A 17822-nucleotide genomic window follows, 5' to 3' on the forward strand; every position below is an offset into this window, starting at 1 on the left:
ACAATAAAAATGAACTATCATAAGTATATAATTCAAAGAGTTTTAGTAAATATACAGAGCTGTGCAATCATCATCATAATCCCATTTTAGGACATTACCATCACCCTAAAAGGTCTGTCATGCTTTTTTGCAGTCAAAGGAACATTTATATTTGCAGAGTATTTGGGAATGATTTTTACTCCCGGACCTTTCTTACTCCATACCTTGAATAAGCATATTAGGGGATAAAGTCTAGGATGAAGATTGAGATTGGAAGGAATCAGGAGACCAGGTTTAGGTATTATCCCCATAACACCCTGGCAGAGGGACAAGCATGAAAATACCAGAAAGAGAACTGACTAGACCTTGGAAGCTGGCAAAGGAAATCAAGGCAAGTGAATTCATGGACAAGTGGGAATAGGCCTGGAAAAGAAATAAAGCACATTGGACTTTGCTTATTTAAAGGTCATATAATAGTACCTGGAACATTTGTATTAAAGCAAGAATAGGGCTAAATAAAAGATGTACACAAAAGAGGGGTTTCAGTGGTTTGGGAAGTGCGAGTAAGACCTTGCAAACTGAAGTGCGGGATAGTAGAAGCCACCAGGATCTGAGCTAGTAAATACATTTTCTTAGAGGGGGCATTTTGAGCAGATATGAATGTTATTTTTTTTTTCCTATTTAATTAGCATCATGTGTCGCAGAGCTAATAAATGGCAGAATCAGCTTTTGATCACAACACTCTGATTCTAAAATGTTCATGAAACCATGACTTTTTAAAACCTGAGTAAAGGTAAATATCAATTTAAGTATAGATCATATAACTAATTTAATTATATAAGTGAAATCCACACGAGGTAAAAAATACTTTTTTTTAATTCCAATTCTTTTCTCCAAACCCCACTTCCAGTAGAAAATGCAAAAGGTGCATTGGGGAAAGCAGAGAGGCATGCTGTTACCTTCTCCAATTTCATGAAGCCTGTTATTAAACCCTGTGAGACCAGAAGGGTATATTTAAGTGCACTAAGGTGTAAATTTTCTTTTGTGATCCACATTATTTTCTTCTCAGACAAAACTGAGAGCTTATACATCCCTCCCTCTGGATTGAAGAGACCACATTGTTGTTTTTTTACAAGTAGTGTTTGAGCAAAAATAAATAAATAAGGGGAAATAGTTCTAGATTTTTTTTCTGGAGATTTAATTCTGCCACAGAAGAGACACACCACTCTAAATCATTTTTCCCTAAACTCATCAATCCTAATCCCCTTCTGTTCATGCCCCATCTTCCCCGTCTTTTCCTTCTTGTTTTCCTCCTTGTCTATTAATCATATCTCGTCTATATTTTTTAATGACTCCACTGTGAAAAATAGTAACTTGGTTGAGCAAACAGATTAAGGAGTGGAGGTAGACATGAGTGGGATGGGAAAGGATGGATAAGTAATAGAGCAAGTCCCACAGTGTGAACTTGTGGTCAAAGAGTTAAGGAAAATGAACTATTTTTCTCTTCTTGTCTGCCTCCTGCCTTCTTCAAACCCGAAACATGATACTCAATATCTTAGAGTATTGTACAATAATACTCAATATCTTAGAATATTATTTATCTTGCAGTAGATAAGTTTAAAAACAGAGGTGTGGATAGCAGTTTGTGAGCTATTACAGTAATCCTGGTGGTAGAAATGATGGAGTAGTTGCAGTGAGTGTGGAAATAAGTGGTGGGATTCTGGGTATATTTTGAAGAAAAAGGCAAGACTTTCTGAGAAGTCGGACAAAAGATAAGTGATAAAGAGTCACAGACAACATTAAATGGACCTGCCATAATCTAGGATAGGGAAGAGTGAAAAGGAGCTGGGTGTTGAAAGTGGGGAGCAGATTTCAGGCTCAGTTTGGGACGTGTGAAGCTACAGCTGTTAACAGGAGAGCTTTTGTTTTCATTGGAGTTCAGGAGGAAAGTCTAGGCTAGAGATGGAGATTTGGAAATCATTAGTGCAACATGGGTATTTACTTAGGAGAGACATATAGATAAAAGGGTTCCAAGAACTGAGTCTTGAAGCAAGCCAAAAAGAGAATAGGAAAATAAAGAGGACCTGCAAAAAGGGACTGGGGCAAATATATACTCAGAAATATATAAGTCCTTGTTTTAATTGTATTTTGGTTAGCAATTAGAACTTGTGACTTGAATGTTACTTCATTATGTGCTTTATATATTTTTGACAGCTCCAAAATACAACATGGCTGGTAACAACATACACACACAGAAACATGTGAGGATGGGAGTGTGGATGTGCATTCTAATGAAAATAATACCAAATGTATTCAATTACCTTATTTAAATAAATATATTAAATTACATATATAGTGCACTTTAATTCACTCATCAATAGAAAAAAATATTTTAAAACATTTAAATTTTCATTATCTGTGATTTGCAGTACTATTTATATTCTATAAAATATTTTGTCCAAGCAAATATTTTGTCTTTCTTCCAGAGTCATCTGATTAATAGTTGACTCAAGTGTTTGGATCCAGTTTAAATTTCATACTACTATAAAATGAGTTTAGCTATATTCTTTTTAATTAGATAATTAAATTATACTTATTACTTTCCATTTAAGAAGCTATAACTGTTAAAATATATGACACGTTTAAAGAGTAAGTCACTGAATAGGTAGATACAATTTATGTATACTTAAAATTATTTTGTGAGTGATGATTTTTTTTTCATACCATACTATTTCATGTTTTCATTCTGACATCAATGTTGGCTTTTATTATGGAAAATGAATCTTTCAGCCTCACTATGTGAGGTGCTTATCGTTAAAAAGACTTCAATGAAACAACTGATACCTGCTACATAATGCTGCTCCAAAGAGATTGAATTAGGAGCAAGAGGCAGGAGTTAGTATTATGTCCCATGATGGTGATTCAAGAATGTATTGGGGAGAAGAAAGTGAATATATTGGGAGGAAAAAGATGAAATGATGATGAAAAAGTTTACGAGAGTAAACACTGGTATGAGAAAGGAACCAAAGCAATGTATGTGAATAAGATGGGATGTAAAAGTAGCCTTGTAAAAGGTACTAAGAACATTAGAATACCTTAAGAAGGAACTGTTTCCAGAGTCCTTGTGTAACATGATCAATAGTTTAGAGGGGATCTCAGTCAAAACAATGACAGGGAGTCTCTAAAGATGCTCCGCTGTCTCCCTGCATCAGGATCTCCAGTGGTGCTTATCACAAAGGCTACAGCCTACTAAAGCAGAATCTCTTGATGTTGCCAAGGAATCTGCATTTTTTCCATAAACATTGAGGTCCTGTCCTCAGCCTAAAGGGAATCTTACTATGACTGCTAAAATTTGAGCACCATTCAACTAGGGTATAAATAAAGAACATGTGCAGAAAAAATCTTAGAAATGTGTGCATTAGAATAGAATGGAGTGGAGATTGTCAGGGAATTTGATAATGAAAATAGTAATATTCAGTAAAACAGTAACAGTGAACTTCTTGGAAAGAAGAATATGAGTAAAGAAGGAAGGCAATAGAGATGGAATGGATAGAAGTGAGTGTATGAGAGGGCAGAGAAGACACATTCAGAAAGCAGTCAAATGAAGAGAGAGATGGAAGACCCCACAAGGCCATAAGCATTCTAGCTTTCCAAAGTCTAAGCCATGGGAAGCCTGTAAATAGCCATAAGAGGACACCAGGAAGTAACCTCTGATTCCGGAATAGCAGAGCTGCAAAGAAGGATCACATAGCAGCTACCACATGGCTCTGCATTGGGTCTGTAAGTAGGTCCTGCTTTCTGCTCTTGGAGCTGCTGGGTATCAAACGTTGTTCAAATTCTGGTGACACATCTGTATCTTTAGAGAATCATTTTCTTTGCAAAAACAACATGAAGCCATTTGATTTATTAAAGTCTGTTATGGGTTAAACTTTATATCCAGTCTGACTTCATGATTTCTTTTCTGAAGTCCTTAGTATACTCCTGCATGAGATCTGTCTCAACCAGTCAAGAAACCAGAAAGAGACATCAAGAATTGACAAGGACTACTGATTCTTTTCCCTCCTTGCAATTGTTAGTTTTATTTTATTTTATTTATTTATTTATTAGACAGCTTCTCACTCTGTCACCCAGGCTAGAGGGAGTGGCCTGATCTTGGCTCACTGCAACCTCCGCCTCCTAGGTTCAAGCAATTTTATTGCCTCAGTCTCCTAAGTAGCTGAGACTACAGGCACGTGCTACCACTCCTGGCCAATTTTATATTTTTAAAGTAGAGATGAGGTTTCACAAAATTGGCCAGGCTGGCCTTGAACTCCTGACCTCATGATATGCTGGCCTCGGCCTCCCAAAGTGCTGGGACCACAGGCATGAGCCACCACATCCTATTTTTTATTTACTTTAACTTACGTTAAGAGAGACATAATAGGAAATTAAGGTATGTTTTATTTGAACCCCTCACTTCTGACATTTAAAAGTCTACAGGTAAAAAATCGAGAGCAAATCTTTTTAAGTATCATAAACTAGAATGTGTTTCTTGGCCTTCATAAACCTGATACCTTTATTGACTTCTTGTTCAATCTTCTGAATACCCCAAACCTCAAAAGTCATTTCTTTTAAATATTTTACTAAATAAATAAATAAATAAATGGGATATTCATTATATGTTTGCCAAAAAATATTGTTTCCTTAAAGATTCTGATAATTTTCCCCTGAAAAATCACTAGTGTGAAAGGAATAGAACAGAGAATGCTTCCTAGATGTCAGTTTTTCTTAATGGTGTCTGAGGTTTCAAGATGAGAAATAAAATTATGGAATTTAAATAACTGAGCTGGTAAAAATGTGGCAGACATATTCAGTAAATACTCAACATAGACTGCAAAGTTTTATGAAAAAAATGTCTTGACATTTTGGTATAATGAGATGTAAGCAAGTTTACACCAATCTTGTGAATGCACGAGCCATTACTTCCCTCTTCTTTCGTTCTGGCAACTGTTTTGCTGTTTTGCTGCTTTCTTTCTGGAATGCCTCTTCCTAATGAAACTGATGAAAGATTCCTTCCCTCTAAAGAATCCCTACTCCCATAACATGCTAGATGATGATTATAAAAGTCAATAATTCTCAAGCCTGTAATCCCAGCACTTTGGGAGGCCAAGAGTGGAGAATTGCTCAAGGCTAGGCATTCAAGACCAGTCTGTGTAAACATCACGAGACCCAGTCTATGAAAAATGTTTTTTAAAAATTTGGCCAGGTGTGGTGGCTCTTACCTGTAGTCCCAACTACTCAAGCGGCTGAGGTGGGAGGGTCACCAGAGACCAAGGGTTAGATGTTGCAGTGGGCTCTGATTGTGCCACTGTACTACAGCCTGGGTGACAGAGTGAGATTCTGTCTCTTAAAAAAAACAAAAGTCAGTAACTCCTTAGCTAATAATCAGTTTTAGATTTCTCTGTATATTAAATGGAAAACCACAAGAACAAAAAGTCTTGTGGTAAAATAACACCATGGAATAACATTCTACTACTAATGTCCTTTTTCTATTAAATACATTTGCCATGTGCCCACTTGACATTAATTTTCCCCTCATTTCTCAGCTATTAAAATTTAGTCCTTCCCCACCCCTCACCTAGTAACATGGGGGAAAATTTAGGTAGTAGGTATTAAATGCTATCTCTATGCCAATCACAATTTTACGCACTTGATATGAATGACTTCTAATATTACCCACTTCATAAAATTGGATAATTATTCTCACTTTCCTGATGAGGAAGAAGGCTACCCAAGGTCACCCAGCTAGTTAGTGACAAGCCAGGATTTAAGTTGGCTTGAATATAACAGCTCACTTTTCCCACTGGCTTATGTGGCTTCAAGTTCATTAGAAATTAATAGTAATACTAGTTTGACTTGACATGATCATGTCAAGTATTAGTATTACTCTTTCCAGTGTGTTAGCAAAGACAATATTACTTTACCTAGTCTTAAAAAGTGTTTTTTTCACCTTACATAAAAACTGTTAGTGCAATAATAAAAATCTCTTAGGACAGTTCTTATCTGATCAGTAGGAAAGAGTGATACTTGGAGTTGGGTTTATCATTTGCTGTCTGGTATTAAGGGCTGCACATTTGTTATGCTGTTTGTGTAACTTATTTTTATCTTTGTTGTTGCAGTACTGGGTACCAGTTTATTTACTATTCACCTGAAAACACAGCCAAAGCAAAAGAAGTTCTCAGCAACATCAATCAACTACAACCTCTTATAGCAACCCATGCAGACCTACTGCTTAATTCTGCAAGCCAGCATTCTCCAGACAGCTTGAAGAATTCTTTAAAGATGCTTTCAGAAAAAGTAAGATCCAAATCATCACTACAGTTGGGAAAATGAAATACTCAAATCCCCATTGGTCTGACTTTCTGCATACATTGCCTTTCATAACATCCGGAAATGTAAAGTAGAGTAGGTTAAAAACTAAGTTTCAAAGCATTGCCACAGGATCAAAATGAATTGGTCTCATTCTCTGTTCAAATCTTACTGAGCACTGTCTTTTTTTTCTTAGTAGGAAATGAAACCTATTATTGGTTGGTATATATCTTCTTTTTTCCTTAGCATCTTTCATTTTCTTTGGTTTATGGTCTTATTAAGTGAATTAAATTAGATTTTGAAAATTACTTTATTTTCCTCTGGTGATCACCTAATTTTTATGCATATAAAGCTTTACATTTGAATAGGAATGTCACTTCGTTTGAAGGCAGAACTCTGATGTGGATTTATATCAGTCTGTATGGGGTACTTCCTCTGCCTCAGTTCATTCTCTACAACATTATTTACTGAGAAAAGGTTCTAAAAATTTCCAAGTGTGTTAGTTATTTGAAAAGCAGTAGATTCTAAGCCTTAGTTTTTCCAAAGATGACTTGCTCCTTTATCTGCAGAAAGGAGAGCTAGTCTGGCATGGGGTAGACACCCCATATCTACTTCCAAAACTAACTAGGGCAAATAGCTGTGTGATAGATGGAGAGCTGAGATAGAAAAAGAAAAGTGACAGCTTGATCTTCAATGTAAAACCAGTGTCCTGGAGTAGAACCAATGTGTGCATCCTTAACCTTTTCATTTTAACGAGATCATGTAATTTTTTATGAGATATTTTCAATAAATATGACCTTGAAAAAACCGACCAAAGAAAATTATCATAATTGTAGAATAAGACAAAAGTGTAGTTTTCCACCTCTCTGAAGAACAAATTCATAGAAACCTGGATCTTATGTATGTCCATACTTTTTATTCAGGTGTGTTAATTTATAATAGTAATATCTTATACTTATTGAAATGTTTCAGTTTAAACTATACATTTTTATAGGAGAAAGCATACCTACTTTTGTGAAAAAATAGTTAATATCTATTCAGAAAGGTTTAGTGAATTGTCTAATAAATTAAAAAGTGAAAAAACAAACTCAGAACTTCCAGTTCAAAACGCAGCATTCCTTCCATGCCAGAACACATACTTCCATCCTGAAAAAGGAGGAAAATATTGACCCAAATTTTACAAGTTCTTACTTTGCATCAAATAGGGCAAGGGCTTCATACTTTATGTCATTTTATTTAGTCAGTATTATGGAGAACATATTATCTTCTTTTCACATAGAAAAAGGCTAAATAAAGCTCAGAGAAATTTTAAAAATGTGAAAACTCATGCAGAGTCAAATACAGGATTCAAGAAAAACCAGGGTTCAAACCCAGGTCTGGATGACTCTAGAATGGAAGTTCTTTCTGTTGAATATCAGAACACCTGAGTATTCTGATATTCAATAAGTATGTTTTTATGGCTAGGGGAAAAGAAAAAAGGAGGAGGTTGTTGCATACAGTAAAATAATATAATTTCGTTTTGGTTCATTTCTTTTTTGGATTTATAGATCAGGTGAGGTTTTTCTGGGTTCACCTAAGCTGAAAATTTTAGCAAAGAGCCTACCACTGCAGTGATTACAGAGCAGTATTTATATTCTTCTGTGCACTGGGCAGGGATATGGCATTTCATACACCATTTACAACTTGCTGCAGTGATTTTGGTGGAGAGGGGAGTTAGGATGGCCATTTTCTTCTCCTTGAATCCAGCATTACTGCAACTTTTTCCCCTGTGTTTTCTCTTTTCTACTGAATAGACAAGCTTAGTCAACTAATAAATCTCTCAGTCCTTAAAACTAGGAGGATCTTTTTTTAAGTTAAGTTTGCAAGCCATGCATTCTTTTAAGAATTCATGTCTGGAATTTCCAAGAATTATCTAAGTTAACAGTTTTGTATAGTCTATGAAAACTGTTAGTAGTTCATGGTTTAGAATAAAGTATGATTCTTGAATTCAGACATGAAAGAGAGATAGTTTTAGTGGTATCCGAAATTTAAATATAATTTAATATTAGTGGGATGTAAGCTTTAAGAGTTTTGTCTTTAAGTTTTGGGCATGTTGTATACTATGGATTATAAAATAAAAATGCTTACTTCATGGGTATTCCCTGGTTTATTTTACTGATTCAGAACTGGCATGTTTGGAAAATAGGTACCTAAAGTTATTTTCTTAGGGACTCATCCATATAGCATATTCAAGACATTAAGGAGTTATCTATATTCATGCTTATCAGGGAAATGTGAAGGTTTTATAGCCTGTGAGCACTTGAACATGGAAGAGTTTTCTGTCGTAGACTTGGGGCACTTGGGGAAGGCTGAGGGCAGCCCAGGGCAGTGAAGAAGGAGGTATTCTATTTTGTGATCAGATGGCATCTCTCCTCTTAGGAAAGCCATTGCACCTGGAGACAATAGCCATGAACTCATTATCAATTGAACATATACTCAGAGTCTGTGGGAAAAGCAAGTAGGAACAGAAAAACTCAACTTGCTAAGAGGGCATATTCCAGGAGTCTTTGAGTAGGCAATATTTGTAGATCCAAAGGCAATTCACATCATCTTTCTGTGATTTTTTTTCAGATTTTTTTTAAATTGTACTTTAGGTTCTGGGGTACATGTGCAGATCATGCAGAATTGTTGCATAGGTACATACATGGCAAGGTAGTTTGCTGCCTCCATCCTCCCATCACTTATATCTGGCATTTCTCCCATGTTATCCCTCTTGAACCTCCCCACCCACTGCTGTCCCTCCCTTAGTGCCCCCAAACAGACCCCACTGTGTGATGTTCCCTTTCCTGTGTTCATGTGTTTTCATTATTCAACACCCGCCTAGGAGTGAGAACATTTGGTATTTGGTTTTCTGCTCCTGTGTCAGTTTGCTGAGAATGATGGTTTCCAGATTCATTCATGTTCCTACAAAGAACATGAACTCTTCCTTTTTTATGGCTGCATAGTACTCCATGGTGTATATGTGCCACATTTTCTTTGTCCAGTCTATCGTTGATGGGCATTTGGGTTGGTTCCAGGTCTTTGCTATTGTAAACAGTGCCACAATGAACATACGTGAATTCACATCATCTCTACTGCTACTGAGAACCAAGGCACAGGGATAGGGCCACCAGCCCAAATTCCATCCATCTAAACACCATTGGTAGAGACACACACAATTTATAAATAGTAAAAATAAATCCTGAATTTATACTATTTGACAGATACTGTGCTCAACACAAAAGGTAGAAAAAAAATAAAACACATGTCTTTATTCCCAGGAAGTCCAAGACTCTTGATAGTAGTGGTTGTGATGATGATGAAGTGATGGTAATAGCTAGCATTTATTACTGGCTTAATAACTGTGAGATACTCTTCAATTTTCAGAGTTCCATGTGGTAGATAATATTATTTTAACATTAAATCTTCCTAATTCTATGAAGTAAGTATTGTCAGTAGCCTTATTTTACACAGTTGAGGAAACTGAGGCACAGAAATATTAAATAATTTGCTTGCAATCACACACCTTGTGTTTTTGTCTCCAGATTCTGTGAGCTTGACCAGTATACTGCATCTTCAGATGGCTATATGGATGCTCGTGCATAGGACTAAGGAAACAAATGTGGGGGCAGGGAGGGAGTACTACTAAAACTGAACAAAAATGAATACTTTCAATGTTTCATGTTCTAATATGCACAAAGTCAATTAAATTGTGTCATAATTTTTAAATTCTTAGTATATCTTCTTTTGGATAATAGGGTTTGGCTGTTGCATATTAGTTCATGAAAATATTAAAATAATAATATAATCTTATTGTGTAAGAGTCTAACAAAAGGCAAGCTGAGTTTATCTGAATAATTCTAACAAAAAAGATAAAAGAGAGACCAAAATTTTAACATACAGGATGAAAGGTTAATAATAGATTGAGATAAAAATGCATTTCCCTTTTTCTTGGACTAAAAGTATGCATTTCTATAAGGGAAAAACAAATGAGGGATAGATAAAATAAATTCAAACTAAAATAAATAATGTTTTTAAAGGCCTGAATATGAACAGTGTATAGGTATCTCTCATAGCTCAGAAATCTCTGTGATATTAGCCTTCAAACACCCATCACTTTCTCTATTCCATTGAGATTGATAGACCTTGTTTAGAAAGTCATTATTATCCTGCTCATCAAAAAGCACTATTGAGCACTTAATTGTGTGTGGTATTGTACTTGATGCTATATGACAAATACTACATAGACATGGCTCTTAATTTTTACAATCTAAGAATTTAAAAGAATGGGGTGTTTTACAATATTGCAATTGCTAAATAGTTAAAATAATGGGTTTTATTGCAAATATTAGAGGCTATACTCACAGCATATTTGAGAAACTCTCATAGCTTCTAATTCCTACTATTCTTTCAACCTCAACATACTATACCAAAACATTCTATTATATTTAAAGGAAGATAAAATCTGTTGTATTCTCAAATATATACAGTCAAGATTTTCTCAAGAAATATTTTCTGTAATAGCGATGCCACGCAGGTAGTGTGCTAAGAAGTTGAAGATACACGTAACGGAGAGAAGAATGTTACATTGATTACTTAAGACTGAAAATTACTATTCTTTTGTTGTTTATTCAGTGTAACCACTCCTAGGTCTAGCCCAGTCCCAAACTGTAGGAAAGAGCTTAATAAGTAGAAATTTTGTTTGTTTTTTCAGTGTTGGCCAAAGTATGTATTAGGAGTCTAAGACAACTTGAGAATAAATAATTTCAATAAAAATGAAATTTCAGAATAGAGCTTATGTTGCTGTTTTTCATAATTGCCATTAAATGGTAATTATTTAATTGGTAAAATAATAATGTACAATCAACAAAGTTTGTGTTTAGTAGAAAATTGTATAATAAGAAAAAATAAAGATAAGAATATAAGATGATAGTACTGATAATGAGGCTACATATAAAATTTGTGGAATCAGAACTTCTGCTGTGTATGATGGAATAACATGGATCCTCCCACCTTAAACAACAAGAAAGTGGACAAAATGTAGACATAATGGTATTTAGGCACTGGAAAATGGGTAACAAATTATGTGATCCTTTTAATTATCTAGATTTCTTCCTAGGGCAGTTCCTAGGCTGTAGCCAAAAGGAACCTAAACTCTATCCTCTCAAGTTGAAGAGACAGAGATTAGAGTTTGCGGAGGCCAAGATTGCCAGAATTCACAGAGCAGAGTCCCAGACAGGAAGGAGTTTCACACAGTAGGTACCGTGGAGATTTGTAAATGAGTGCCTTTAACTTGTTATGAGTACCAATCTGTGCAGGTATGAGAACAAACTACCCATGTCCACAGAAATAAATATTAGGAATAAGCTTATAAAGCAATTTCTGGTGGTCACACAGGCCTGTTAATAGTTTATCTTTCCACCAGAAAAGTGATAAGACCTTTTAATACACAGGGAATAGAGTAAAGCTCTCAGAAGTGTATGGCCCTAGCAGTGGGACTGAATTAGTCTTAGATTAGAGGCTGCTCTTAGTCTACCTTAACAAGGTTTGAAAACAAGGCTTGAAAAGATCCCACTGATTCCAAGTAGTTTTACTTTGCCACAGAAAAGTCAACATTATTTTGGAATGCAATAAAACCTGACAACCAAGAATGTAAAGTCAAAATGCCTGCCATCCAATAAACACATACTAAGCATGCAATGAAGCAGGAAATTAACATCCATGACCAGAAGAAAAATTAAGGAATATAAACAGAAATGACAGAAAAGGAAGAGAGGGAAGCATAAAAAGTATTGGCAGAAATGATGGTCAAATTCTTTCAAAATTTTATGAAACTACAGATCCAAGAAGCTCCATATATTCCACACAGAATAAATATAGAAAAATAAACTCAGATATATCATAAGCAAATTGTTGAAAAACAGGGATAGAACATTGTGAAAAAAAACAAGAAATAAGAAAAGACATGTTTTGCTGACATACACCAACAAGAATGATAGCAGACTTCTTATTAGACGTTATGACCTAGGTATTAAACCCCGCATGCATTAGCTATTTATCCTGATGCTCTCCCTCCCCACTGCCCTGCCCTCCCAAAGGCCCCAGGGTGTGTTGTTCTCCTTCCTGTGTCCATGTGTTCTCATTATTCAACTCCCACTTATAAGTGAGAACATGCAGCGTTTGGTTTTCTGTGTTAGTTTGCTGAGGGTAATGACTTCCAACTCTGTCCATGTCCCTGCAAAGGACATGATCTTCTTCCTTTTTATGTCTGTATAGTCCATGGTGTATATGTAATACATTTTCTTTATCCAATCTATCACTGATGGGCATTTGGGTTGATTCCATGTCTTTGCTATTGTGAATAGTGCTGCAATGAACATAAACGTGCATGTGTCTTTATGATAGAATGATTTATATTCCTTTGGGTAGATGCCCAGTAATGACATTGGTGGCTCAAATGGTATTTCTAGTTCTTGGGTTTGAATAATTGCCACACTACTGACTTTCACAATGGTTGAACTAATTTACATTCCCACCAACAGTGTTAAAGTGTTCCTACTTCTCTACAGCCTCGCCAGCATTTGTTGTTTCTTGACTTTTTAATAACTCCATTCTGACTGATGTGAGATGGTATCTCATTGTGGTTTTGACTTGCATTTCTCTAATGATAGTTTCGTTGAGTTTTTTTTGTGTGTGTTTGTTGGGCACATAAATGTCTTATTTGGCGAAGAGTTTATTCATGTACTTTGCCTACATTTTAAAGTGGTTGTTTTTTTTTCTTTAAAATTTGTTTAAGTTCCATGTAGATTTATCTGATGGATAGATTGCAAAAATTCTCTCCCATTCTGTAGGGGTTCTGTTTACTCTGTTAATAGTTTCTTTTGTTGTACAGAAGCTCTTTAGTATAATTAGATCCCATTTGTTAGTTTTTGCTTTTGTTGCAATTGCTTTTGGCAACTTCATCATAAAAAATCTTTGCCCCTGCCTATGTCCTGAATGGTATTGCCTAGATTTTCTTGTAGGGTTTTTATAGTTTTGGGTTTTACATTTAAATCTTTTATCTATCTTGAGTTTGAGTTAGTTTTTGTAAAAGGGGTAAGGAAGGGGTCCATTTTCAATTTTCTGTATATGGCTAGTCAGAGGAAATCAGTGTTTTTTCAACATATTTTGCAGAAACAATTGGATATCCATTTGCAAAAACAGGTAACACTTATCTTTACCTCATACATATATAAAATTAAACTCAAAATAGATCATAAACCTTAAAGTACGATGTAAAAGAATAAAAGCAGACAAACTTCTACAAGAAGTCACAAATTGGGAGAAAATATTTGTAAAATATGCATATGTCAAAGGATTTGTATTAGAATATATAAAGCATTATTGCAACTTAAAATACAACAAACAGCTCAATTAAAATGGGCAAAAGAATTAAAAATATACTTCACCAAAGAAGACTTATGAATCGCAAATAAACACACACAATGAATGCTCAGCATTATTGGCCATTAGAAAAATGCAAATTCAAACTATCATGAGACGCCTTTAGCCACCTACCAGAACAGCTAAAATCAAAAAGGCTGAGATTAAAAAGAGTGAAGTGGGATATGGACCTGCAACTTTCATGCATCACTATTATGAACACTATTATTTGCACACTTTGGAAATGTGAATGTTTCAGCAATGTTCCATAGCTTAAAAAACAAACAATTTGATCATCTAACACCTAGTTAGTAATTCAGGAGAAATATTGTTCTGTTGACACCGAGAAGACTGTTGAATGAGGAAGGATTAGATACATGTTTTGTGAAGATCATCCTTATAGCAATACATAGGCCAAGTTAAGATAGTGGATTTGAATTATTGAACATTACTGGTCATCACAAAATACAAGTAATGCTTCTGGGGAGTTTTGCTAAAAATACAAATTCTAATTTGTATTTGTATTGTAGTTCAAGGTTGGAACTCAGGAGTCTATGTTTTAATATTGGTGGCCTTTGATAATATCCTAAAGAAAAGACAAATTAAAGTGAATGAACCAACAAAGAGACTGTGGAAAGTATCCATATGGAATGTAGAAAGGCTCTTAACTAGGACTAGTTGTGGAAATGTAAAGTAAGGATCAATTTTGAAATTATTGAAAAGGTTTAAATAGAATAAATTGCTGACTAATTCACCAAATAAGTGTTAGTGAGGATAATTCAGAGGTTTGGACTCTACATTGTTGAATACTAATAATACTACTCAAATGGAAGATCTTGAAAGAACAAAATTACTAAAAATAAAAGAACCAGAACTAAATTTTGAGTTCAGCCTGGCATTTTTGAACTCTAAGGACTTTTCAGTGGAAACAGGTGATAGAGCTGGTTCAGGAGATGGATAGAGATGGATTTATTAGACCTCGGCATAAAGATGACAGTTGAAACTATGGGAAAATGGATTACCTCACCAATGACAAAAGTGCTTTCGAAAAAGTGATTTAAGGTCCTTTTGGGGCTGACTTACCACATTTTGGGTGACCAGAGAATGATGAGTCAAGAAAAGAAATTGAAAAGATCAAGAAAGCGCAGCATTAGGTTGGGTATAGTGGTTCACGTTTTTAATCCTAGCACTTTGGGAAGCTGAGATCGGAAGATCACTTAAGGCCAGGAGTTTGTGACTTGCTTGGGCAACATAGTGAGACCCTGTCTTTACAAAAATAAAATTAAATAAAAATTTAAAAAGTAAAATAAAATAATAAATAAAAAAAAGATCATCAAAGAGTGCATTTGAGGGTTTACAATGAACTCCCATAAGAGTTTCACTGGTAGGCACTGTAATTTTGTGCAGACTAGGAAAAGTAGTTATGTGACTTTTCCAACAGCTAGTGGATATTATATATATGAGCTGCCCAGATGTCAAATAACCTCCTAGCTATTAGTCTAATATGCTTTCCTTTAGGGAATGCTGAACATACATCAGTACATTAATGACAGAGTATAGCATTCCTATATCAAATAATTTCAAAATATCAAATATCAAAATAAACAGGATACTTTCTTGCAGCATGGAGGATTACTAAAATAATAATCACTTGCATATGCCATTGGCTGCTTCTGTATTACAGATGGAATTAGACATTGCCTTAATTTATCTTTTCGGCAAGAATAAGATTTCTAAGTAGAGTAGGACTTTGCTTAATTTGTTGAGATCTCTAGTGAAAAAGAGTGGTTTTAAATGAACATGTCCTAACTATTCCTCTGCCATTAATATTCAGGAAACAAGAAATTCTCTTCACTCATCCCCAGGAGAAGTAATTTTAGTGGTTTTATACTTACAGATAATTCTGTGTGTTGTTTTGAAGAATAGTTGTATTGGGATATGAATTGGAAAAATGTCAGAAGGCTAGAAAACATTTCATTTTTAAGATAACATTTCTCTTTCATTTTCTAATATGAAAAAATAAAATAGATCTGCTTTAGGTTCAGAGTTTATTCTTTTTATACAATATTATTAAGCTGATATTTTAAATAAATTGACCTACTCTTATGATAACATTTCGGCCTTTCTTTTTTCAATTAATGTAGTTCAAGCTAAATGAGAAAAGAAAAGGTTTTTCAGAACAGTCAGTAGGTAACTCGGAGATATGGTCACATCTTTTCCATGGCTTCAACTTTCCTAGTATCCCAGTTACAAGAACAGCAATACAATAGTTCCCTCTTATCCATGGGGGATATGCTCCAAGATGCCCAGTTGATGCTTGAAATCCCTGATAGTACCAAGCCGTGTATACACTGTTTTTTTCCTACACATGCATAGCTATGATAAAGTTTAATTTAAAATTAGGCATAGTAAGAGACTAATATGAACCAATAATCAAATAAAACAATTATAACAATATAATATAATGAAAGTTATGTAAATGTGATTTCGCTCTCTCAAAATACCTTCTACTGTACTCACGCATCTTCTTGTGAGGATGTTAGATGGTACAACGGTCTGTGTGATGAGATGAAGTGAGGGGAATGATGTAGTGTTAGGCTACTACATCAGGGCTGCTTGAACACAAGCACTGCAATAATGTGACAGTTGATCTGGTGACCCAGATGGCACCTAGGTGACTAACGGGCTAGTAGCATATACAGCATGGATACACCGGGCATTTATATCCCAGGCAATCTGAAGCAGGACTGCACAAAATTTCAGCACTTGACTCAGAACAGCCACACAACTTAAGATTTATGAATTAGTTATTTCTGAAATTTTCTATTTAATTTTTTCTTTCTTTCTTTCTTTTTTTCACTTACTATTTTCAGAGCAAGGTTGACCACAGGTAACTGAAACCATGGGAAAGCATAACCACAGATAAAGAGGAACTACTGTATACAGCTATGTTGGGATTTAGTGACTACGTTAATCTTTTCAAGCTGATTTATTTGACTGCAAAACATCAATGGTCTTCATTGGTCTCCATCACTAAGTAGTGCTGGTCAAGAAACATTAAAATTTTTTCAGGTTACATGTATATCACAATGAGACATTTAGGTATTTTCTTTAAAGAATGTGATTTATGCATAGGATACTGGTAATCCAAAGAGTTTCCAAGGAGTCAGATAAATTTTGTCAGTACAGACACAAAGTGAAAGATTAGCTATTATTATGTTTAAGATTTTAAGCCTTGTGTTCAGTTATCCAAAGAAAATTCTGGGTTTTAAAACAGTAAGAACCTCCTGAATTATCTCCCTTGCCTTTGGTGGTAAGTCAACTCAAATGAGATTTGAATAAATGAAGTGGAGTCTCTGCATGTGCATGTGATGGGAAGAAAATGATGGTGATTACAAGTGCTAGAGAAGATTTCATTGAATGTGAATGGATATTTAGCTACATGGCAATTATATGAGTATTGTGGAGACTTGAAATGTAGTAGCAGGAATTCAAAGAAGGCAAGTTGTTTGGCTCTAAAAATAAATCAAAAGAATTTATTGAAACCATCAACAGAGAAATTGTTTAGTTAAGCTGAATGGGAGTAAATTCACGTTTTTAATATTAAAGTCACACTGATAAACACATCCATGCTATATAAAAAATTATGTAAATAACACGTTTCCTCATTTTGCTATGACTACACTGACTTGTTTGAGTACTGTCTAGCCAATTTTTCCATCACTTTTTTATATCTTTCATTCTCATTTTAATACTTCATTGTGAGCATTAGTGAACACTTTTATTGTGCTTATCCAGTATGAAGTGCTCTATATTTTCTCTGATTTATTCTGAAATATTTTCCAATGTTTTATTCTCATAAATTATGTTTTTCATGTTTTGTTTTCTCACCTTCAAAGTGGCTTCAATGTGACTAATAAATTATGTTTAAAATATTTGACAAAATGTAGCAGTAAAGTAGATACACAGACATTATAGGCACACTTAATTATGAGAGCTGGTAGATGTTCAAAACACTTGGAAAGTTGGGGTTAGGGAGGAAAGGGAAGCAGGAC

General features: G+C 34.8%; 1 protein-coding gene across 6 annotated transcripts in view; it reads left to right on the forward strand.

The window, feature by feature from the left end:
* INPP4B (inositol polyphosphate-4-phosphatase type II B) overlaps positions 1–17822 on the forward strand; it is an 851576-nt gene that overhangs the window by 684871 nt on the left and 148883 nt on the right. For all 6 annotated transcript variants that reach the window (XM_064383845.1, XM_064383847.1, XM_021666733.2 and 3 more), the window contains one exon: positions 6138–6315. In XM_064383845.1, coding sequence (XP_064239915.1) covers positions 6138–6315 — 178 coding nt within the window. The remainder of the gene's footprint in view (positions 1–6137; positions 6316–17822) is intronic.

This window comes from Aotus nancymaae, unplaced genomic scaffold, assembly GCF_030222135.1.
Source record: "Aotus nancymaae isolate 86718 unplaced genomic scaffold, 86718_ANA_hifiasm-v0.15.2.pri h1tg000033l, whole genome shotgun sequence".
Lineage (NCBI taxonomy): Eukaryota > Metazoa > Chordata > Mammalia > Primates > Aotidae > Aotus > Aotus nancymaae.